Below are 24,975 nucleotides of genomic sequence, written 5' to 3' on the forward strand. Positions count from 1 at the left end.
CAAAATCCTGGGACACGGGCTACTCTCCAAAATCTGATCTGGCCCACATCTCAGGCCATGGTCTGAAGCCTGCCACTTGAGGTTTAAGTAACACTCGTCCCTTGTAGCTCCCCTCCTCCAGGTCCATTCACACCCAGCACTTGTTTGCCACCTCCATGGACTTCTTTACCCTTCCATTTCTTTGCTTTCCTCTCCCTTATCATCCCCCTCTTCCAAACCTCCAATCCTCCCTGTCGAGTCCCTGTGTACTCCTCTAGAAGTCTGCCAACATCTCTCTTAATTCAACATCTTCACTTATCACACTACGTGAAAATTCTCTGCTTATGTGTTTTTCTTCTACTACCATAGTGCATGCTTCTCAAAAGCAAGGACTGCCACATCTGTCGTTGAATCCCGACATGGAAAAGATGAGGACTAGGCACATATCAGGCAATCAAAGCTTACTGAAAATAGTTTATTGAACTGAACAGCTAGAGTTTAAGGCAGCTGCTGAGTAGTTGACAAAGGTAAGACATTATTGGGATGTGTCCTCGTTTATTCCTCTGACTGTAAAGAACAGACGCATTTGAGAAAATTAAAATAAATGGAGAATCTGTTATAGAAATGTCCTGAAACTGGGGAAATTAGGCCACTCTGAAGACCTGCTGTTTATTCTTTTCTCTTTCTCATGAGTCATGTGCTTTATTTCTCAGGTTTTTCTGATTCTGTCAGCATATTTGGTCTTTGTAGATCTGGTGAAACACAGACCCTCAAGCTCATCAATCTACTTAAGCCCTCCTCTCTTTCTATTTCTCCTTCTGCATTCTAATCCCTTTAATAATGGCCTGTTTCCCAAAATAAATTTCTGAGACTGAAAAAAGTAATTGACCTAATTGTACCCCCAAATTCATGTACTAGGTGACTGTTCCTGGCTTAGTCAGCTGCTAAGTGTGGGGCAGAGGGGAAGAAAGAGTGATGTGGTCCTTCACCAGAGGCTGTTGATGGGGAGAGGCTGAGTCATTCAGGGCAGCATGGTGGAACTCAGTGAGTGTCTGCTGGCAGCGTGGGGGTTAAAGGACAGTCAAGCCTCTAACCTGCATTCCAGGAACACACAAGTCAGTTACACACACTTGGCTATAATACCAGACAGAAGAACTTATAAAAAAGAAAGAAACTCAAAATAGTGCAAGCAAAATGCTATGAGAGTTCCAAGGTGGAAAGATATAGATTAAAATAAAAATAATAACCACAAAAAGCTCTCTGCCCAAAGAGATATTAAAGCCAAAGGGGCAGGATGTGAATAGCTAGTGATGAAAGAAGATAGATAGTGGTGGGATGGAGGGGGCATCCATCGAGGCTGAAAGAAGAGAACTCAGTTACAAGGGTCTAAGTCTGGATATCAACTTGGAGAGAAAAGTAAAATCATTGGTCTAGATAGATTATAAATTGCATTGGGGGGGAAGATCAGTGAAAGACAAAGCCAGAAAGGAACCTAGTGCCAACTTAGGAGGTCCTTGAATGTATTGGAATGAGAAGAGTTACTGCATTGTATATTAATTGGGAGCCACTGAATACTTTCTAGAAATATGGCTTTAGCAACACAATCAGAGTAGACTGACACATTGACAAATTCTAAGTGGAAAGTTGTTACCCTGACATCACAGACAGTTAACAAAAGGAACTGTGATTGTGGGAAGGCAGGGATTGATGCAGCAGAATGTGTAGAAATAAAATAAACAGAAGTTCATTGTGGATGAGGAAGTGCCTATTTTAATTCAGTATTTTTGAGTTTCACTGATAGCAAGAAGTATGGTGAGACCTTCACTAGCGCTGAGGACTATGGGGGAAAGGATGGTATTTGGGTAAAGAGGTTGACATTACAAGTTGGGTTTATATGGTATGAAACAAAATAAATTTGTGAGGAATAGGGGACAGTCACTAGAGAAGGGAGATTACACAAGATTGAAGAACTCACTGTAGAACAAATGAGACAAACATATTTAAAAATCAGGGGATGCTATCCTATAACTTCTTGTTGGGATTTTGTGAGGATTAAGTGAGACAGTGCTTAGGGAAACAGCGCCCAGCACAGTGCCTAGAATAAAGCAAGTGCCCACTGTTAGCTGCGGTCAGTACTGTAGCTGTTGTTACTATCAATGCAGGTTCTGTTTCAGCTTAGGAGCGTAATTCATGGGTGCATGGAGGAGGCCTTCTAGTTGTGCCAAACTAGTCCATATCTGCTCACATTTTCACATTATTCAATACCAATAAACATTCCATTGATCATTTGCATTATTTAATCAATCAAAAAGTTACATTCAATTTATGTATGAAAAGTTAAACTAAGAACTCAACAAAGTTAGGTATTACCATAAAATCTCCCTCAGAAATAAATCTGTTTTTAGGTCATAAATGTCTAACAAGCTACTGTAGCTCTCTTGGTCCACCTGGCCATTCAAACAGATTAATACAAAACAGGCAATTTAATCTGTGTCAATAGAATGGCATTGTGCAAATTGGCCACTTATTAATTCTTAATAGGTTAATAAATAACCTACTTTGAATAAATCACTGCAGATAACAATTGTGTCCCTGACACATATAAAGTTAATAGATGTATGAAAATTGCTTGGTGTGAAGGTTACTAGATCTACACAAACCCTAGATTCTTGCATCTGTTTTCATACTGAAGCTGGACTGGCCCAACTTCAGATGAAAATAATTTTCTTGAGGCAACATTTCCTTTCTTCCATCTGCTGAAAGTCCTAGCTCTTCTGTATGAACAAAAAACATTAACCGAATTTAAACTTGACCACACTTCACACCTATGTACATTATTCTGATTATTTCACTAGACACCTCAGTGAGAACATTTATTTTTGTTTACTGTGGTTACAAATCTGAAACTGAATTCTATGTGGCCCATGTTATCAGACAGCAAAATCTAGAATTATAGAGAGAAAATGGGAAAAAGTTCATTGTCATAATGACTCTATTACAGAGAAATAATCGTTTTGGTCATGTATGTAGTATTCATCGCTAGTCTTAAATTTTCACACCCCTGATAAACTTTAATTTGCCTTAGCTTTTAAGAAATAAAATAACAAAATGAACAACAAATCAGGTGATTTAAGAATTACAAGTCTATAAATGATTTGGACCATCAGGTGTTGATGTTTGTGTGAGCTAATTTGCTTTTAATATACCAGTTAGAAATACGCAGGTTTCCAATCCCCAGTCACTTTTGTAAATAGTATCCTCTGTTCTGGGGGCAGCCATGTGTACCCTCGTGAACACCTGGTTATGAACATATTCACTCTCACGTGTGCTCTGGGCTGCCACTACTCCAAATAAAAATAGAAACTAGTTTGCAGCACCACATGGGGCTCCAGTGTATTATATGAGCCTATCACTGGTTTCCTTTGATATCTTATCTATTCCATTAACTCAGTAAAATAGAGCACAAAGCTAGGGACAAACTGTAGGAGGGCTCCCCTTGGAAAACACACACAAGATCTTTAAGCTGGAGTTTTAACTTATTTAATAAAAGCCCGTTAAATGGAAGCTAATACTTCATTTTCACCCTCTTTATTAAAGATCGTAAGTACTGCAACTCAGGAGAAGAGAAAATAAAATAAATATATGAAGGAATACAGGTAGAGGCAATAGAAAGTATGACTTGTCTATTTTCTCAAGATTTAGGAAGCACTTAAAAGCAAAACTCACAGACAAGCACTTTAAAATCCTATAACAAAGCCTCCTTAACAAACACAGTCATCCTTTCTGGATGCAGAAATCTGGCTTGATTTCTTAGCAGAAGATAAACAGCTTAACCCAGGCATAATCAGGTAGGATGCCACCTACCTCTTCCTTCACATTATACTTTTATGTCAATATAGTAATTCAGAAAAATAATAGATTGATTAATCCACTCCCCTGCTCCTCCACCACCTAAAGAAAAACAATAGTAGAACTCAAACTCCAACAAACCAAACTAAAGGGAAGTGTTCCACCTAGAGACTGTTTTCATGAGTTGAAGCAAATGAAAGCTTATCTAGGAATGAAGATGATTTTAGCCTGGGTTTGCAAGTTTATAGTTAAAAAAAAACCAAAAACCGAAGCAAAAGGTATTGCCCCTGGTGTAATTAACAATGTTAATCTTCTTTTTCCTCTCTACGGTGATAAAGGAGTCATTTTTATATTTAATTAATGCAGAGGATCATTTTGGAAACTGGCTAATGAGCCTCTGATCACATTACCATGAAAATGTGCATTAACATTGCAACTGAGGAGGCTGTTTCATGTGTAGCAAATCCACTTTGTAATTAGCCCACTGTGAAATGAATCACGTCAGGGGCAAGTCTGAGGGAACCAGTAGGCAGTGGGCACTTGGCTACTGCTGTGCCCATAGACCGCCAACATCCCAAACATTGTCTTTCATCAGCAATATCATCTAAAAACAAAAGTAGTAGCATGTCACATCTGGGACAAACCAGAAGGGAGAAATAAACTTTATTTTGCCAGACAAGAAATTTGGACTTCATATACCCCCAGAGAATCCTGCCTAAATAAAATGGTGAATTAATAGAACTCTGTGAAAACTCTGAAGGCTTGAATATCATTTTCTTATTTTTATTCTAAAAAGCCCTCAGATATACATTAAAGAGACATCTGAAAAGGGACACAGCTTTTCCCTTTTTATTACAATACAAATATTGTAATAAGCTTTTGAAATTAATTTTCAGGGCTAAAACAGACACAAAATAATAAAAAGAATCCAAGTACAAGTGATAAGAAAATTCCTTTATCTCCTTTTTTTAAGCCAAGACAGAGCAAGTACTTTTTTCATAAAATACAAATATACCAGGTCTTCCTCTTAAACCAAAGCACAAATTCCAAATTAATCAAATAATTCCTCTGACTAACAAGATTTGGCAAGAAACTTTTCCTGTCTATTCAAAATAACTGAGCTCACAGACCTATTAAATCCCAATATTTATGCAGACAATGATACATTTGATTTTCAAATGTCAACGTTATTCCAAAATGAAAGAGGGGTTTCAAAATATTACAGACATGGATCTCAGTGTTACTCCTTTTACTTGATTGACATCTTGGCAGTAGATACAAAAAAATGTTAAAAAGAATCCCACAGGAAGTCATCTGAAGGGGGAGTGGCAAGGAAGCTGAAAACTGCCACCCCAAACCAAAATAAAAAGCCCCCAGCTCGCAAGGCTGCCCTTAATTCTGAAATCTACAGAAAGAAAAAATAAAGCTAGCCATAGTTCCTTGACCATTTTTCAGACAAACACAAAGCCTGGCTGTTTAGTTGCTGGTAACAGACCCTGCACTCACCTGGGAAACTTCATAGAGCAGTTTGTAGTGTTCCTCTCTTTTCTGAAAAGTGCACAAATTGCAGCCCATTCTAAGAAGCAGAGAGAGCGAGCAAATCTTCTAATTTCCCCAGAACTGAGAGGCAAGTGAACTGAAAGGGAATCACCCTCCAGACTTGACTACTGTGTCTCATCAGTCACTTCAGTTCAGAAACACAGACAGACCGCTGTGAGCTGGAAGCACAAGCCAGGGTGGTGTGTGGCAGCATGCTCTTCTTCGCTTGCTCTAAGTATCTTGCACTCACGGATACACACACAGAGTTTCCAGTCAGTTCATGGCAACACTCCCCCTGTCTCTGCATCACTGCACATGACTACACAGATTCCAGCTCATGAATATTAATAGTGCCTCATTGATTATTTATGACAGAACATGTTAGCAGGGAGGGGTGTCATAGCTGCTGCTGATGACAGATGAATATTCACTAATTAAGAAGCAAATGTAGTGTGGTTAAACAAAATTCACTTGTGTCAATACCACCTCTGTTTATTAAGGATAGAGGGGTTGAGCTTAGGGCATTTCAAAGAACATACACTTAATTTCTCCATTGGCGTAAGCTTTTAATATGGGAATAAGAAATTCAGAAACAGAAATATTATACTTAATTCACATCTTCACGTTTTGCCACAATTAGAAAAAATATTTTTAGCATTATTAAGTGTAAGGGAAGATGAATAGGAGCAATTATTTAAATTTATAAAATAAACATAGAGGCAAAGGAAAATTTGGGGAATGATGTGGGCGAGGAATAGAATATGGGGGTGTCATTCAGAATCTTAATTCTAATCCTACAAAAATAACTGAATAGTTCACATGTAAAGCCATTACTTAAGAGGGAGGAAATAAGGCATATTTTCTTAGTCTAAATAAAGAACATTTAAGCAAGTATTAGTAGATATACTTGTACAGATAATAAATATCCTAATTAGATATAGGGTATATCCATTGACTATAAATTTGCAGCCTTATAATACATGCAGATCTATATTTAAAAATTAGATAAATACAATGCCCTTTCTGAGAAAAATTTCAAATGCATATAGTATTTATGCTAATTTTATTAAAGTCATATATAATATTTCAGAAAGCTGACACTGGTAATATTTAAATTCTAATGTAATGCACAATGACTCCATTTATGATTCTATATTTAGAGTTCATAAAATACAAAGGTGAACACCGAAATAAAAACTAAGCTTAGATGCTTAGATAATAGAAGTAATGCATTTAATTTCACACACTCACAATATATATGTGGCATTGCAAGCTGGCCTTTTTTTTTCCCTTAAAGATATACTACAAATAGCTAAAGCAGATAATAATAATAAAAGAAAATTCCTTTTGTTTCTATACTGAGTTATCCACAACCTCTGCTAATTAAGAAGTATGTCCTTGTACCAGCACATCTTTAAACTGGACAGGATAGCAGGTGGGTTTCAAAGCAAAAATAATTACTTGGAAACTGATGACTCTGGTTAGGAATTACATTGGATCCTGAAGACTTTTAATTGCTCAACTCTTACGGATAGCTACTTTTGGGGGTCCAATTTCCTAAAAGTGCTTTGTCAAATGTTTAGAATCGATAACAGGAAATGATTCTAATGAGTACTAATTGTTAACAAATTGGCTTTGTAACTAGCAACACCTCAACACCAGCAAGGAGCCAGGAGATGAGCAATCATCTGCTGCTTATCAGTCATTTCCCTTGGGATGTAATAATCCGATTTTCTGGGCCTAATTTCACCTAACAGCCTGGATGAAAGCCAAGCTAAGAGAACCACACGAAGCAGCATCATAATTGAGGACCTGCTTGTGAACAAAGTTTACCAGGACTTCCTGTAAATTAGAAACCACTTGTAGGAAATATTAATTATTTTGATTCCTTGAAAAGGATGTATAATCAAGGAAGTATTTGAGGGAAACCTTTATGAAAGTCAACAGTGGTCACAAACACATGCAACCTCCTTAGGTGCAGTTGTAAAATATATATGTTAGATGCTTTTTAAAGTTTAATATTCTTTGAGTCTCTATACCACTTCCCATGAAGTATTCTTATTCAAGAGATTACATGCTCAAAGCAAATGTTGACTATTTTTTGAAGAATTCTATACTGCCAAGTTGAGATAAAACTAATGACTCTCAGATTTTTAAATTCCTTCCTTTGAAAAGTCAAATCAAGGAATTAGAATGCAATAAGGCAAGGATGGTTCACTCATCTATGAATGAAAATGTTTTTTTTCCTCTACTGATAAAAGTTTTTATTGTGCAAAAGGTTTTGAAAGCTAAGTAGAAAACAATTGTTGAAGCTTACTGGACCTTTCTTATAATATTTTGTAGTTGGTTTGTAAAGAAAATTGAAACAATCACAGCCTTAAAAAATATTTTCTTCATCATAGAAAAGTAAAGAATGAACAATGAAGTAAGAAATTTCAAATTAGAGTTATTCTTTCAGCAATTTTTCTTGACTGTTTTCTTTATTCATTTCTATTTCTGTTATTTAATATCTTTCTCAGGAAGCAAGTGTAGCTTCTTCCTTCACTTATCAAATAATGCTCTTGACTCTGGTACCTTCGAAGAGTCTATCTTTTGCTCCTAATAGGTTCTTCTTCCAAAATTGAAAGGCGATTTATAAAAAAGGAGAGCTATGATTCTAAAATTCTCTAAATTTCAATAGAGAATGAGTGTTAGATTTTTTTCCAATGACTGAACTGTGAAATCTCGTATTAGAGTATAAGTTTGAAGCAGACAGTGACAAGTGAGTTAATCCAAACAATGCTTTAACAAGGCGAATGGATTAGAAAGTATCTGTCTTGGACAGTAATAATATGGGATATTATGGGTTAAAATAAGCAGAGAATAGATATTTAATAACATATGGTAATATATAATATAATAATAGTATATAATACTTATTATTATTAATAATAATTTAACTTCTCAAATATTATTAAAAGATTCATCAAAGTATAAAAAATATGTTGAGTATATATTTCAAGATATAGTTATTTATTTTAATTGCCTTTAATGTATGTTAGTTTACTCCCCTCAAATGCAGTGATATTCAAAATAAGAGTCATTTTCATCAAGATCTGGGCTGATATACCAGAGGGCTAGGTGAGAAGTAACTGAAAAGAAGGAATCCAGCATTTCTCTTGCTTTTCCTATATAACCCATGTGAGTGTGTGTTAGTTGCTCAGTCGTGTCCAACTCTTTGTGACTCCATGGACTGTAGCCAGCCAGTATTCTCTGTCCATGGAATTCTCCAGGCTAGAATACCAGAGTGGGTTGCCATTCCATTCTTCAGGGGATTTTCCTGACCCAGGGATGGAACCTGGGCTTCCTCCTTTGCAGGTGGATTCTTTACCGTCTGGGTCACCAAACTGTACTACTTGACTAAATAGTACACGAAAGAAATAATTTTCATTATAGAATTATGCCAGTGAACACCAAGGAATGATAGAACATGCCCACGCCATGTAGCCCTTAATTATTTAATGGACCTAGTACTAAGAATTAATGGCTGCTGACATGACACACTCATGCATACACATAGGAAATAACTAGATATTGTATACCTAGTTAGAAAGAAGTTAGAATACCTAGAAGAAAATGACACCTTTCCAAAAGCAAGTTTTTCCCAAAGTGAGCAAATCACACGGAATGTAGAAGACCAAGAATTATGTTAAATTATGCCACAGGGATGCACTCATCCAAATTCAGATTGTGGGTAACAACGTAAATATATATTTCAGTTTCTGAGAGAGAGAGGTGGGGAGGAAGAGTAGGGAGATACGATAGCTATGAAGTTTATAAAGACACTTAAACACACTTTATAAACCGACATTACTAAACTATATTTTGTATATGCAAATAATTTGGGTGATAAAATGATAAATAGAAGTAAGAAAAGGATTACCAAAAAAAGTCAAGAGGGTGGTTACTCTTTAGGGGGAGAAAGGGGACTGTGTTTAGGAGGTGATATCAGAAAGTCTCAGCATGGCTAACAAAGTTCTAACTCCTAATCTGGGTAGTTTATTAGGTGGTTGCATTATAATTTATTTAATAGAGCTTTGTTTTATGTGCTTCCTCTATTTTTGCTACATTCACAAGAAGACATTTTTAAAACTACTTATCAAAGAGGCTGCACCTAGGTCCCATCCCTGGTGGTCAATGCAGTACACAGTTGCAGTCCCAAATAAGAGAGAAAGGGACAGTCTAAATATCACTGTTTTGAGTCACCATGTCCTTGAGTCTATGGCAGCTGCCATCAGTTGCAGATGAGTTTCTCTATTACCTTTGCAAAGACTGGTATTGTTTCTCCTATGCAGGTGTGGATGTTCAGCAGGTAAGTCCACTCTCAGACCCTCTCTCTATCCTTGCCACAGTCATGTGTGGATCTTCTAACTCTGCTGACTGTCTTGACACCTAGTGTACAAATTTCCTTCTTAGTCTCAATCTTGCATTTATTTTCGGGATATATTTGGGCACTTTTGAGTAGATATTTACCTGCATAACATTTTCTAAAGTTTAATATCTTATATTTAATCATAAAGACAAAGAATCTGAGGCTCAGGGAGACAGGGGCTTGCTCAAGGTCAAACCGAGTAAAGAGATCTGAACTCAGTTCTCCAATTACAAATTCTGTGGTTGAACTTGATACCTAATTTGCTGAGCTCTCTCTCTTGTAGAGGAAGCTAGAGCTACATCAATATGCCTTCATATGATCCTGATGACAGGAAATGAAGGTTAGCCCTTGAAAGTGCTGAAGTAAAGGTGGAAGGGAGAGACAGAAAAGGAGAGAATGAATACACCTTTAAAAGATAGATACAGCTTGAAATAATGAAAGTGAATTGCAGTTAAAAAATGTAAACTTCATCAAACAACTGAAAAAATTTTAACATGTCACAGCTAAGTACCTTCAAATAGCTAAAACTCCTCTACAACCAGTCATTGGCTGTGTTCCCTAGGTGCACAGGAGAAAGGGCAACTCATCCTGGGATTTCCCTGGCTTTTAGCTCGAGGTTCCCTATCTTATAAGGACTATAGTCCTCAGCAAATTGGTCTCTGGAGTGCACACCTCTTTTTTTTTCAGGCTTCAGCAAAGCTCAACAGCTATATATAAGTCCCCATCTCTTCCTACCATTGCCTCAGACTTTACCTCATAGTGCTTATTCTTCAGAAGCACAAATCAAGCTATTGTGGTTCAGTTTAAATGCTCTGTCCTCCCTGGACTCTTGGAATTGAAGTAGTGATCTCTTCAACTTGCGAAATCTCAGTTCATCTTATCCATAGTCATCTCAAGACACACAACACTTCCTTACAGGATTTCTGTATACATGCCTTACCCCTCCTATTGGACTATGAGATACGTGAGGGCAACAGTAACAGAAGACCTGGGCAACCTGAGATGAGTTGGTTAATTGATCTTTGACTTTCTCAAAAGATCAAGAGTAGCCTGGGTGTCTTTCACACTGCAGGTCTGCAATAGAGGCAGAGTGAATGAATGGCTGTGATTGGGATATAGGAAGAGACCTGATTCTGGCAAAGTGACATACATTTGTGTTTCTGTCTCTATACCTAATTGCCAGGTGACATTTTTCCCCATTAGGGCTTATTCAAGGACGGTAAGCCAAAGGATTGAAGAATCATAAGCATAAGATAGATTTAATCTGGTTTAATTCTATAAACATAAATTTGAGGATCCATGAAATGAAATTTTCTGTGCCAGGTACACAAATAAATAAAGTATGACCACATGTGTTTTATCAGTTACCTCATATATATATTGGAGAGGGGAAGGCCACCCACTCCAGTATTCTGGCCTGGAGAATTCCATGGACTGTATAGTCCATGATGTCTCCAAGAGTTGGACACAACTGAGCAACTTTGACTTCCACTTCATATATACATTTTTTTATATATACACATACTATGTATGCATTCCAAGTTATACTCTGTTTCACATATTATTTACATATTCATTTATTTATCCCCCAAGTATTTATTGGGTACTTATCTTACATCTGATGGTATAAGAATGCCATATGTTTAAAATCACATATCATCTCATTTGATGTTTATAATTTTTCTGAAGTAAGTGTTTCATATATTGTCCCTTATTTATTAAGAAAGAAATTATTAGATGTTGAAATTCCTAAAGCTGGGAAACCTAGAGCCTTTGTCTTTTGGCTCTGAAACAGTGTTTTTCTGCCATAACACTATACAATATTAACTAACATGAATTTACAAAAATGCTTCTGTTAAGAGAGCGTACATGACATGCATTTGCTTAGTTACACTCCCAAGGACCAACATGTAACTAAGCATACTCTTCACAATTTGTTCACTAGCTGATCATCTTCATTTTGCATCTATTGGGTTGGACAAAAAGTCTTTCTGTAATAGCATATGGAGAAACCTGAATGAACTTTTTGGCCAACCCAATACAATCATTGCTTGTGGAACTAACAGTGCTTCATCAATTTATGAACTCCTCCAAGAACTGGCAAGTTATTAGACTAGACTCCAATGGAAAGGAAGGGTGTGCGATTCCGAAGAATAGTTCCATTTGAAATTTGTTACTGTCACCTGTGTCATTTTATGCAACTTACATACTCAAATGATACTTACCTTGCAGACTGATTGTGAGGATGGAATGGGATAAAATACATGAGGAGGGATTCATAAACTGTGAAGTAGTTGGTCCTTGTTAGGGCAATGGCAGTTCTATATGAGTCTGTCCTGGGTCAAGACCCAGCTTCCCTAATTTCTATCCATGTGATGTTGGCAAGTTATCATTTTTTAACCTTCTCTGATTCTTCCATTTTCATCTCTAAAGCAAGGATAATAATAGCATCTACCAAACAATTATTGCAAGGGTTAAAGTTATCGTGATGATAATATATGTCTAATATATCTGACACCTAGGATGTAGCCCCATCCCTATTGGTTACTGGTAATCAAGTAGTGTAGTTATGAAAATAATGATCTGTTTCCAATATTCAGGTTATCTGTTTAGTTCTAACTTTTCTGTCATAATAAATCTCTATTATATTATTTCAAACTTATTTCATGGAAACATAGTCATCCTTCTGTCCACTTGTTTGCTATTGTACAGTTACAAACTGGTCATTCAACAACTTCTGAAAGGTTGTTTGTTTTTCAGCTTCTTGTGTAACAGTGGTAAAGAATCTGCCTGCCAGTGCAGGAGATGCAAGAGACTAAGGTCCCACTCTTGGGTCAGGAAGATGCCCTGGAGAAGGGCACAGCAACCCATTCCAGTATTCTTGCCTGAAGAATTCCATGGACAGATGAGCCTGGAGGGCTACAGCCCATAAGGTCACAAAGAGTCAAGACATGACTGAAGCAATTTAGCACAAAGATTTCTTTTTCTGTGTAAATAATGTAACATAATACCTTTAGAGTAATAACCCTGATGTTGTGTTTATTTCTCTTAATGCATAATGTGTAAGTAACATGGATATAAGTGTATAAGAAATGGATGATCACATCTGAAGCAAGATTCATACAACTATGAAATAGGTAGTTCTTTGAGGAATTTAACAGCTACTAATCTAGCCCAATGTAATATTGGCTTTCTTGGTTTGATCATCTATAGACCAATTGACTATGTACACTGCAGGGTATCATATCTTGGTAATGTCACACTGTCTAACAACTTCATATATAGTATGTAGGGCTTCCCAGAATACTACCATCACCATTTCTTAGTTCTACAAAAGTAACCAAGTAAATGGCCAGCAAATTCTTTTATCTTCCAGTATTTTTTGAACACCATGGAGAATGCTGATAATTCTTAAACATTTTTGAAAATAAGACAACACTTATTTAGCATTTTTGGTATACTAGTTGTCATTCTGACACAATATGTTATTGATTTGTTTTAATCCTCATATCAACTCTCATAGGTGAGTACTATGACTATCTCCTCTTGACATGGGTAGAAAATGGGTCATATTAGTAGTAAATGGAGGAGCTAGGACTCAAAGCCAAATAGTGTGGGTTCACTGCTTAACCAATATTTTATACTGCCTGTTACTCAGAAATAGTCATTATTATGCAAATTCCTAGATGGCTAGAAGAAGTCATCCTAGTGATGCTTGTAGCACATTGAGCTGTAAGAATTTCCCCAAGGACTAGGAGTATAGTCTAAAATTAACTCCTAAGTTCCAAGTTTTATGCTAAAGCATGGATGCATAAAATAGATTGAATACATCAAAGAAATTTCATAACCTTACTCCATTCCACTGTTGACGGGGGATTCCTACACTAAACATGTACCAACAAACATAGAATACTCTTTTTTCTTAATATGTATGATAGTAGGAAATACATGTATTGATAGTAGTGCAGTCATATCTCTATGTTCGAAAATAATTATCAACAGTTACTTCAAAAAATAAATAAGGTTGCAAAGAGTCAAACACGACTGAAGCAACTTATCACACACACGTATAAGCTTGTTTTCTGTGTCCATGGATCTACTGTTTCGTATGTAAGGTAATTTGCACCATCTTTTTCTTTTTAGTTCCACATATAAGCAATTGTCATTGCAGTTGTTCAGTCACTCAGTTGTGTTCGACTCTGTGACCCCGTGGACTGCAGCACACTAGGCTTCCCTGTCCTTCACCATCTACCAAAGTTTGCTCAAACTCATGTCCATTGACTCGATGATGTCATCCAACAGTTTTGTCCTCTGTCATCCCCTTCTCCTCCTGCTTTCAATCTTTCCCAGCATCAGGGTCTTTTCCAATGAGCCACCATTTTGCATCAAGTGGCCAAAGTATTGGAACTTCAGTTTCAGCATCAGTCCTTTCAATGAATAGTCAGGGTTGGTTTCATTTAGGATGGACTGGTTTGATCTCCTTGCAGTCCAAGGGACTCTCAAGAGTCTTCTCCAATACTACAGTTCAAAAGTATCAATCCTTTGGTGCTTGGCCTTCTTAATGGTCCAGCTCTCTCATCCATACATGACTACTGGAAAAACCTCTCCCAATTTGGAACCAGTCTGTTCTTCCATGTCTGGTTCTAACTGCTGTTTCCTGACCCGTGTACAGGTTTCTCAGGAGACAGGTAAGGTGGTCTGGTATTCCCATCTCTTTAAGAATTTTTGACAGTTTGTTGTGATCCACGCAGTCAAAGGCTTTAGAATTGTCAATGAAGCAGAAGTAGATATTTTTCTGGAGTTCTCTTGCTTTTTGTATGATCTAGCAGATGTTGACAATTTGATCTCTAATTCCTCTGCCTTTTCTAAATCCAGCTTCTACATCTGGAAGTCCCCAGTTCACGTAGAAGACTAGACTGAAGACTAGACTAGACCAGATTGAAGGATTTTGAGCATTTCTGTGCTAGCATGTGAAATGAGTGCAATTGTGCAGTTGTTTGAACATTCTTTGGTATAGCCCTTCTTTGGGATTGGAATGAAAACTGACCTTTTCCAGTTCTGTGGCCACTGCTGAGTTTTCCAAATTTGCTAGCATATTGACTGCAACACTTTCACAGCATCATCTTTTAAGATTTGAAATAGCTCAGCTGGAATTTCCTCATCTCCAATAGCTTTGTTCACAGTACTGTATCCTAGGGCCCACTTGACTTCGCACTCCGGGATGTCTGGCTCTAGGTGAGTGATCACACCATAATGGTTATCTGGGTCATTAAGATCTTTTCTGTATAGTTCCTCTGTGTATTCTTGCCACCTCTTCTTAATATCTTCTGCTTCTGTTAGGTGCATATCATTTCTGTCCTTTATTGTACCCATCTTTGCATGAAATGTTCCCTTGGTATTTCTAATTTTCTTGAAGAGATCTCTAGTCTTTCCTATGCTACTGTTTTCCTCTATTTCTTTGCATTGATCACTGAGGAAGGCTCTCTTATCTCTCCTTGCTATTCTTTGGAACTTGGGCTTCAGATGGGTATACTTTCCTTTTCTTCTATACTTTTCACTTCCCTCTTTTCTCAGCTATTTGTAAGGTCTCCTCAGACAACCATTTTGCCTGTTTGCATTTCTTTCCCCTATGATATTTTTGTTTCTCTGATTGAAGGACTTGTATGATAATTTCTAGGTTCATGCATGTTGCTGTAAATTGTATTATTTCATTAATTTTTATGGCTGAGTAATATTCCATTGTGTGTGTGCATATATAATATATATATGACATCTTCTTTCCATTCATCTATCAACCAACATTTAGGTTGTTTCCATGTCCTGGATATTGTAAACAGTACTGCTATGAACATTGGAGTGCATGTCTCTTTTTAATTATGGTTTTCTCTGGATATGTGCCCAGGAATGAGATTGCAGGGTCGTATGGTAACTCTACTTTTAGTTTTTTTGAGAAGTTCCCATACTGTTCTCCATAGTAGCTACACCAACTTACATTCCCACCAACAGTGTTGGAGCATTTCCTTCTCTCTGAACCCTTTGCAGCATTTATTATTTGTAGACTTTCTGATGATGGACATTCTGACTAGGATTAGATGATACCTCACTATAGTTTTGATTTGCATTTCTCTGATAATTAGTGATATTAAGGATCTTTTCATATGCCTTATGGCCATCTACATGTCTTCACTGGAAAAATGTATAAGATCTTCTGCCCATTTTTTGATTTTTTTAAAAAAATTGAGCTCTCACCAATTCCCTGGTCCCTAACCTACAGATCAGATGGGTTCCCTGATAACTCAGTTGTTAAAAAATCCACTTGCAGTTTAGGAGACCCTGTTTCAATTACTTGTTTGGGAAGATCCACTGGAGAAGGGATAGGCTACCCACTCCAGTATTGTTGGGCTTCCTTTGTGCCTCAATAAAGAATCCACCTGCAATGTGGGAGACCTGGGTTGGGAAGATCCCCTGGAGAAAGGAAAGGCTCTCCACTCAAGTATTTTGGCCTGGAGAATTTCATGGACTGTATAGTCCTTGGGGTCACAAAGAGTCTAACAGGACTGAGTGACTTTCACTTTCACTTTCAACCTACAGATCAGATGCGTTTCCCACGTGGCACAGTGGTAAAGAATCTGCCTGCCAATGTAGGAGTTGCAGGAGATTCAGATTCAATCCCTGGTTTGGGAAGATGCCTTAAAGGAAGAAATGGCAACCCACTCCAGTATTCTTGCCTGGAGAATCCCATGGACAGTGGAGTCTGGTTGGCTACAGTCCATGGGATAGCAAAAGAATCAACAGGACTGAATGACTAAGCTTGTATCCCAGCAACCTACATATCTTTCTCTCTCCCTCTTCTTACCTCCCCTTATCCAACAAGCACAGACATACACAATAGACAATATAGAACGGAATATTCCTGCTCTAGGGGCAGAGAATACAATTCTGTCAATACCACTCTATGTCTTTTTGCTATCTATCTCTTTTTTGACTTGAATCTACACTCTACTTTTCTATCTAGTACTCAAGGCTATGGTTTTTCCAGTGGTCATGTATGGATGTTAGAGTTGGACTGTGAAGAAAGCTGAGCGCTGAAAAATTGATGCTTTTGAACTGTGGTGTTGGAGAAGACTCTTGAGAGTCTCTTGGACTGCAAGGAGATCCAACCAGTCCATCCTAAAGGAGATCAGTCCTGGGTGTTCATTGGAAGGACTGGTGCTGAAGCTAAAACTCCAGCACTTTGGCCACCTCACGCGAAGAGTTGACTCACTGGAAAAGACCCTGATGCTGGGAGGGATTGGGGGCAGGAAGAGAAGGGGACGACCGAGGATGAGATGGCTGGATGGCATCACCGACTCAATGGGCATGGGTTTGGGTAGACTGCAGGAGTTGGTGATGGACAGGGAGGCCTGGCGTGCTGCGATTCATGGGGTTGCAAGGAGTCGGACACGACTGAGGGACTGAACTGAACTGAACTGAACTGAACTGTGATATGTGATCACTCCTCTCTCATCTTTGGATTCTGTCACCTCTTCAATAATAATAATATTCAAGATATACAAAGGTCCTGAATCTCATGGAACAAACTTGATAATGATAAGAAGCAATAAATAAATTAAACAGATAACTATCCTATAAAATATCCAGGCAAGTAAAGGGATTAACGCAGAGTGGTGTGATGGTGAGTAACTGGGTTCTTCTTCTTAGATACTCTGTTCTGTTGCTCAGTCATGTTCGACTCTGTGACCCCACAGACTGTAGCCCACAGGCATCTCTGTCCATGGGATTTCCCAGGCAAGAATACTGGAGCGGTTGCCATTTCCCCCTCCAGGGAGTCTCCTCAACCCAGGGATCCAACTTATATCTCACGCATTGGCAGGCAGATTCTTCACCATTAGTGCCATCTGGGAAGCCTTGGACACTCTAGAGTCTGGAATGGCTTTTTTTTATTCCCTGCCTGCTTATATATTTGCATACAGGTAATCATGTAAGGCCTTCCCAGGTGGTATTAGTGGTAAAGAACCCACCTGCTGATGCAACAGACACAAGAGATGTGGGTCGGATCCCTAGGTTGGGAAGATCCTCTAGAGTAGGAAATGGCAACTTGCTCCAATATTCTTACCTGGAAAATCCCATGGACTCAGGAGCCTGGTGGGCTACAGTCCAAGGGGTTGCAAAGAGTCAGACATGACTGAACACACAGTCCATAGTCCAGCCCAATCAAGTTAATATAAATAAGAAAAATAAGACAGATAAGGGGATAGCAAGTAAAGAGGCTGTTTTAATAGAGTTTTCAGGGTGTGAAATCATTGAGTCTTTGTTACTAATTTTAAAAAGTAACTAACATTTCCAAAGCACCTACTACAGCAAATGTGCTTTAAGTCTCATACAAATTTTATGAGATATACATGGTTATTTTTTAACATAAAAACCTCAGGCTCGAATATTATGTGATTTGATCAAAGTCACACAGCTGGTAAGTGGCAAAGCTGAGATTTAAATCCAGATGGTCTTAACTCTAAGACTCTGCCTTTTCCAATAAGATATATTACTTCCCTCAGGAAGAAAGGCAATAGAACCCACTTCATATAGCACAGCATCTTTGATGAATGTGCTATGAATGAAGGGTTGTTGGAGGGTTGGGCTTCAATCAGAGCATTGCCTCCTTTTGCAATTCACCGGACATGTCCTACCTATAGGCTATACTGACTATACTGAGGAGCAAATTCTTATTAGACTTGTGACAAGGCTGGGTTTTAGCTTCTGAAATCAGATATGTGGTTAAACATGAAGAATTTCCCAACCCCTAATGGGACAGTGAGTGACCCAAATTTTAGATATTGGTGCCAGGCAAAGGGAATTAAGTGACTATTTATTGGATTCTTTGTTAACAAGATGATTTTTCATCACGCACCATATCCATCTACTCTTCTGAAAGATATGATTCTTCTTTGATGTTCAGTATCTCTAGATACCAAGTTCAACCAATCTGAAGCTTAGTTGCTTCATATTTAAAATCTATTTCAAATAGTAAAAAGATTATTGAGGTTATAAAGCCAGTGGAATCAGAGGAGTGTTAATGAAGGTTATACCTTGGAAATTGTGGTTTTGGACTGGGATTCTTAAAAATTGTTTTTGTTCTTAATCCAGCTATGGTGAGCCTCTGTCTAGGCTGAAGCAGACCTAGAAGTCTAGTGATTAAATCCATTGGGAACGGACCACATGTATCCACCACTTGCGTGCAAGCAAAACTCACCAGTATGGTGCAGTCACAGGTGAATACAACCTAGATCCCAGAGGCATTACAACCTGGATCCCAGATTCATTACTTGAATAAAAACATTCAGATAAGCTTACAGACCCATATGCAACGCTGTTTGAAGGAGAGATGCAGCTTTACTTCACTAAACCTCTAAAGATTTGAAAACTGTTTGCTAACTCCAAATAGCTTAGCATGACTATGACTCAAAGACAACACTTCTGAGTTTATCTACTTAAACAAATGCAGTTAGCATGAAAAAGCTCAACTTATCATGACACTAAAAGTCATGATGGCTTCTAATGACCTCTTAAGCAATTTTGTGTAAAGAAATAGAACATTACCTTGAATAATTGAATGACTATTCAGAAATATCAATATAAAAGTTGTCAAGTTTTCCAATAAGTCATCAATTTTTGTCAGGTCATTTGCTTAACCATAAAGATAAGGTATACACACACACACACACACACACACACACACACACACACACATATATGTATGTATGTATATATATTTTATTGGGGGGTGGGAAGAAGAGAGAATAAATCCAAAATAAGGAGAGTTTTATATAAGCAGACTAAATACAGGCACAGTATGATTATAGAGCACTAATTACTGCTTGGAGCAAAACATTGCCCATTTTAGAAGTAGTGATGTTCAGAATGGCTTTGCATCTTAATTACATTAAGACAGCAACTTTGTACCAAAGTTTGTACAAACTTTGTACCAAAACAAACAAAGCATAAGTAGGTTGAACTCATTCCTAATCAAGTGATAAATTATTTTTTAATAAAGGAGAGTAGGGCCTGAAGGCAACCAGACACAGAATGGAATGGCTTTAGTATGGAATAGAAATGTCCATAGTATGATGGAAACAGAGTAATAGAACAATATGGGCTTCAAAAGCAAAACATCATGGGTTTAAGGCTCAGCTCTACAAATTGAGCTGCAGTACCATGCCTAACTTTCTGAATCTCAGTTTCCATTTTGGAAGCAGAGTTAATGGCTTCTGCCTCATGACAAATGCATATTGATGGTATTACATGAAAAACATGTTTCTCATGTAAGACCATCTATTCCTATCCCAACTCCTAACAGTCTTACTGCTTTCTGAATGACTTAGATGGATTATAATGACTAACTTGTTCAAAATCTTAACAACTAAGAATGTTAATATCAACTTTTTAGCTAATGGAGTTAGACAGGGTCTTATGGCAAATTAAAATGAAATCTTATGATTTGGGGAGAGACTCAGTGTTACGAAACTGATATTAGAAGTTAGGCAACTATTTCATAGCAGTATATCTCTTAAGAATACAGTACCATGTACAACAGATCAGAGGTATAGGATTATATACATTCAGTTAAATTTTGGGAACATTTTGTAGTATAGTGAAGCTTAAGGATTTATCTAATTTAAATTACCGCCACAGAGTGCCAAAAAGAAACAAACAAACAAAAAAACCCACAGTTGAGTCTATGCTGCTAAGTTTTAATGAACAAAGAGGAGTTGTTGGACAAATGAAGTCAGAAATGGTTTAGGAAAACCAGAATAAGCATACATAAAAAGAGGGAAGCTATGGCAGACAGGAGCTCAGCTACTCATGACTTGAATAAATGTCATACTGACAAAAGAAGTTCCCACACTGTGTGTACTATGTAAGCACATATGCACAGAGAATGAGATGCACATGTAGATTTTGTGTGCATGTATATGTTCATAAAACTCTGGACACTAGTAATGATTTCCAATGGAGTTTATTACTGGAAATGTATTATAATAATGATAACCAACAAAAGTTCATTATTGTGCCAGACAATCTGCTAGGTATCTGTGACACATTGCTCCTTTGACTGGGAATTTATTTCATAATTTTTGATATGTAATGGCAGATATACAATATTCTCTTCTAATATTAATCAGTAAAGTAAAAATTAGTTATATTTGTGTTGCTTTTTCTTCTTTTTTTGCTTCAATGATAAATCTGTTTAACTATTTCCATTAGTGTAAATAGTATAAATAGGTGTAAATGGTGTACATATCAGTAAGAATAAAATTACAAATAAAAGCAAAATGGATAACTTTGTCAGCCTCAAGAAAGACCAAGATAATGAGCCAAGAGATTCTAATTAAAAACCATCAGTTAAATTCATTTGTTCATTCAACAAGTATTTATTGATACACACGGGTACACTGCTAACCTTAAATAATTAAATAAATAAATCATTAAAACAGAATTCTCAGTAGAGATATAGTATACTAGTCACAGTGGGGTATTAGCTTGTTGAAAGATCTATTTTATATATCATTTACTTATAAGTATATGATGCATGTATTTGGACTTCATTGTTGGTAATATTTTTACTATTTCTCAGAAAAACTTCGTAAGGTAGGATATATTTAGCCAGGAGAGATGGAGGAGCTGGAGAAAAATTGTCAGTGAAAAGAATAGTGAACATATGAATAAGAAAGCGTAGGAATATTAAAGGAATGATGTAATTTACTCTGCAGGGTAAATTGTGGAATCAATCCTCACAGAAGAGATGAACTTGTCTATTGGGTGAAGAGTCTTGAGGGTCTGTGTTTATTCTTTCTGCAGTGGGTAATGAAGAGCTACTGAAGATTTTTGTGTAAGGGTGACAATGTATAGGCCATTATTTCAATTTCTCAAGAGTTTTGAACTGGAAGAAACAAAGAAGAATCTAATAACAGTATTAATAATAAAAATAAATCTTTTACAATAGCGTGTAAATGGTCATTAAAGGGGGAATGGAAAAGAAGTGTATACTGAGCAAATGAGAGAAATGCTAAGAAATAGGAAGAAGCTGTTTTGCCAAGTAATTGGCAAGGGATAGGAAGTGTAAGTGTTACTCAGGCATGTCCAACTCTTTGAGAGCTCATGGACTGTAGCCTGCCAGGCTCCTCTGCCCACTGATTTCCCAGGCAAGAATATGGGAGTGGGTAGCCACTCCCTTTTCCAGGGGATCTTCCCAACTCAGGGATTGAACCTGGGTCTCCTGCATTGCAAGCAGATTCTTTACTGTCTGAGTCACCATGGAAGCCCCCAAGAGATAGGAAGGAAATAATAATTAGAACATTTGTAAGACTGGCTGTCTGATTTCAAAGCTGTGTCATTAATAGAGATAAGGGCTCCAGGAAGAAGAGTTACTGTGGAAATAGATTGGGATTGGGTATGACAGTATTGAGATACTTCTTCAAATAAGATGTCCTCTATGGAGTTTGAAATTTTAGTTAGAAAGGGCAAATAGAATGATAAGGATGTGAAGGTCACCAAGATATATTTGAAAATAGTGCATTGGCAAAATATCACAGAAAAAGATACAGAAAAATAGAGTTCAGAACTGAACCTCTAGAGAAGAAAGAGTCAAGAAAGTCAAGAATCCACCCCATTTCAAAAATGAGGGGCTCATTAGCAGGGTCAAGTATGGCTGAGGATTCCAGGTAGTGGCGTGGTGTGGGGAGTGGTAGGTTGGAATGTACCAGCCATTCTTGAGAGGCTGCGTAGGGGAAGACAGCGAGGTCTACGGAGAGCTGAACGAGGGATGGGCCAAGTGACCAGGCGTTGACAGTGGATGAAGACTATTCTTTCAAGAAGTGTATAATGGAGAGAAGAGGACGCTGAAATGACATCGTAGGAGATGATAGGATCAAGAAAGGATTTGTTTGCTTGCTTGTTTTAAAAGAGGAATGCATGGAAGAAAGAAGAGACGGATGGTGCTGAAGAGAGATGGAGCAGGAAAGTAGAGGAAGTCAGAGTAAATAGGATGAGAGGCGTGGTAAAGGCAATTGGTACTGATTGGAGGGAGATTTTTTCCCTCAGGCGGAAGACAGAGATGAGTAAAGACTGGATGATTTAGAAGTGTGGGAAGGACAGAGAGCTGAATGGGCTCACAGCAGACGCCCTTGCATTTGGTGATTTGGGAAGTGAGATTACAGTTTTCTTGAGCTTAACAAATGACCATGAAGGGACTTGAACTTTCAATCTTCTGATCCAGAATCAGATGCCTTATCCATTAGGCCACACAGCCAATCAGTAACTTAAAGAATGCTACTTGACAAAATCAGGAGATGCTCCACAAATAGCAATAATTTTACCTACTTCAATGCTGAAGAAAACTGTTTCCACAGGGATGACATGGAAATTGCCCTCTTAGAAGTGAGAATTTGCTTTGCTTTTGTCATGGTAAAACTTATATCAAGCCTATGTAGAACAGCTGAGGTTCCAAGCAATGATCTAAAATTGTGATGGATGTAGAGAAACACTAAATATTACCAAGAAGGAGTCCTCATGTGGTGGATGCATCTGACAGCTTGCTAGTTTGATTTAAAATTACAATTTGAACAGATATAAACTCTTATTTCTTGATATTCATTAACCGCAAGTCATAAAAGTGCCATTAATTCTGCAGTAGTCACCAAAATGCTTTGTAATGATCTCACATTAATGCACCCCGCTCCTGTAAAACCCCCATGACAGCAAAGGTTTACTCTGTAATACTAGTTGAATTTTCAGAAGCTTAAAATTCCTGCCAATGCACCTGCTTTCCAGAAGATCATTAGGTAGAAATCCCAAGGCAGCACAATCAACCTGGCTTCAGTTACCTCACCGTCTGCTAGAGAAGAAAATTAATGTTATTCCATGAATCACCCTCCCAAGATTGGCTAGTGTATAGTTACTGAGCCAGCTGTCTGAGGGGTGCTTAGGTCTGTTCTAAGCTGACCTGGTTCATCGTCTGTGTGGATCCCAAGTCCCAGCATAGCAGACTCACATACCGACTGCAGCCTGCACCAGCTGGTCCACTATCGTACAGGTCCTAAACAGGATTACTGCACATGGAGACATTAGTTTGGCAGCGAACACTGGAGTCTAACCACAGCTTTATGGCAACTCTCACACAAGCCATCCTACTTCTTAAAAAAGCATATCACCAAAACACCAAATATAAACACCAGCGTTCAGGACAAGACAAGAAGAAAAGAAAGGCACTTATGACAGAGTTATTGCCCAAGCCCATTTAACAAAGGATTTCTTTTTTATTCTCATTTCCTATGGAAAAGAGTACAAATTAGCATAGAAAATCCTGTTTTATCTCTGAATGGAGTTACAAAGCAGCCTAATCGGAAATCTGCTTTTCTTCCGGCTACAAGAAATCAAGCAGGGCACCCCATCAAATTGCAAGGGGAGATTTGTCACATGTGACTGGTTCCCAGGCTGCGAGTTGTCAGCCAGATGCTGATCTGGGCTAGCAGTCACCCCGCCACTGACACCTACACCGGCAATGGTCACCCGTCTATTCTCCAGCCAAGCCCTTTTCCTCTGGTTGCTGCTGTATCCACTCAGGGAAGCAGCAATAGATCAATGCTTTCTTCATATATCAGAGCTGTCCTCCAAGGAGGACTGCAGTGAAATTGCTTTGTTTTACATAACAGCCAACTCTGAAATTTCATGGTGGAAAAGTAGCCACAGGCAAAATGTAGAGAATCTTTATAGAATCCTCGGTTTAACCATTTTAAATAGGACGAAGTCATGACTATTTATAGAGATGCAGCTTACTTTTGGATTTGCATGAAACATGATCACAGAATTTTTAAAAAGTCAGGGATGTTTTACTAGGAATAAAATTCCTTAAGGCCAGTTTTCAAGTCAGTCATCCATATGTAGCAACTACGGTTACTTCCTTGTTTTGATGCAAGCTACAATGCCTTTGTTAGTGTTTGACGGGATTGGGAATACATGTAAACCATGGCTGATTCATATCAATGTATGACAAAACCCACTGGAAAAAAAAATAATAATAATAATAAAAAAATAAAAAAAAAAAAGAAAGTGTATATCACAGTACCTTTCTCCCACCTACGCTTTCCTGATAATATATAAGCAGAAATGACACCAATGATTCAATTAGGACGACATTCCAC

The 24,975-nt window shown here is 37.8% G+C and overlaps 1 protein-coding gene across 4 annotated transcripts in view; it reads right to left on the minus strand.

The window, feature by feature from the left end:
• PDZRN4 (PDZ domain containing ring finger 4) overlaps positions 1 to 24,975 on the minus strand; it is a 392,791-nt gene that overhangs the window by 144,216 nt on the left and 223,600 nt on the right. Inside the window, exon 1 of one of the 4 annotated variants that reach the window (XM_043886863.1) lies at positions 5,335 to 6,335. The exons of the other annotated variants lie outside the window; for them this stretch is intronic. Within the exon in view, the coding sequence (XP_043742798.1) occupies positions 5,335 to 5,403 (69 nt within the window). The 5' untranslated portion in view covers positions 5,404 to 6,335. Of the gene's footprint in view, positions 1 to 5,334; positions 6,336 to 24,975 lie in introns of those variants that run through there. 4 annotated transcript variants of the gene reach the window in all.

The sequence above is a fragment of the Cervus elaphus genome, chromosome 3, assembly GCF_910594005.1.
Source record: "Cervus elaphus chromosome 3, mCerEla1.1, whole genome shotgun sequence".
Lineage (NCBI taxonomy): Eukaryota > Metazoa > Chordata > Mammalia > Artiodactyla > Cervidae > Cervus > Cervus elaphus.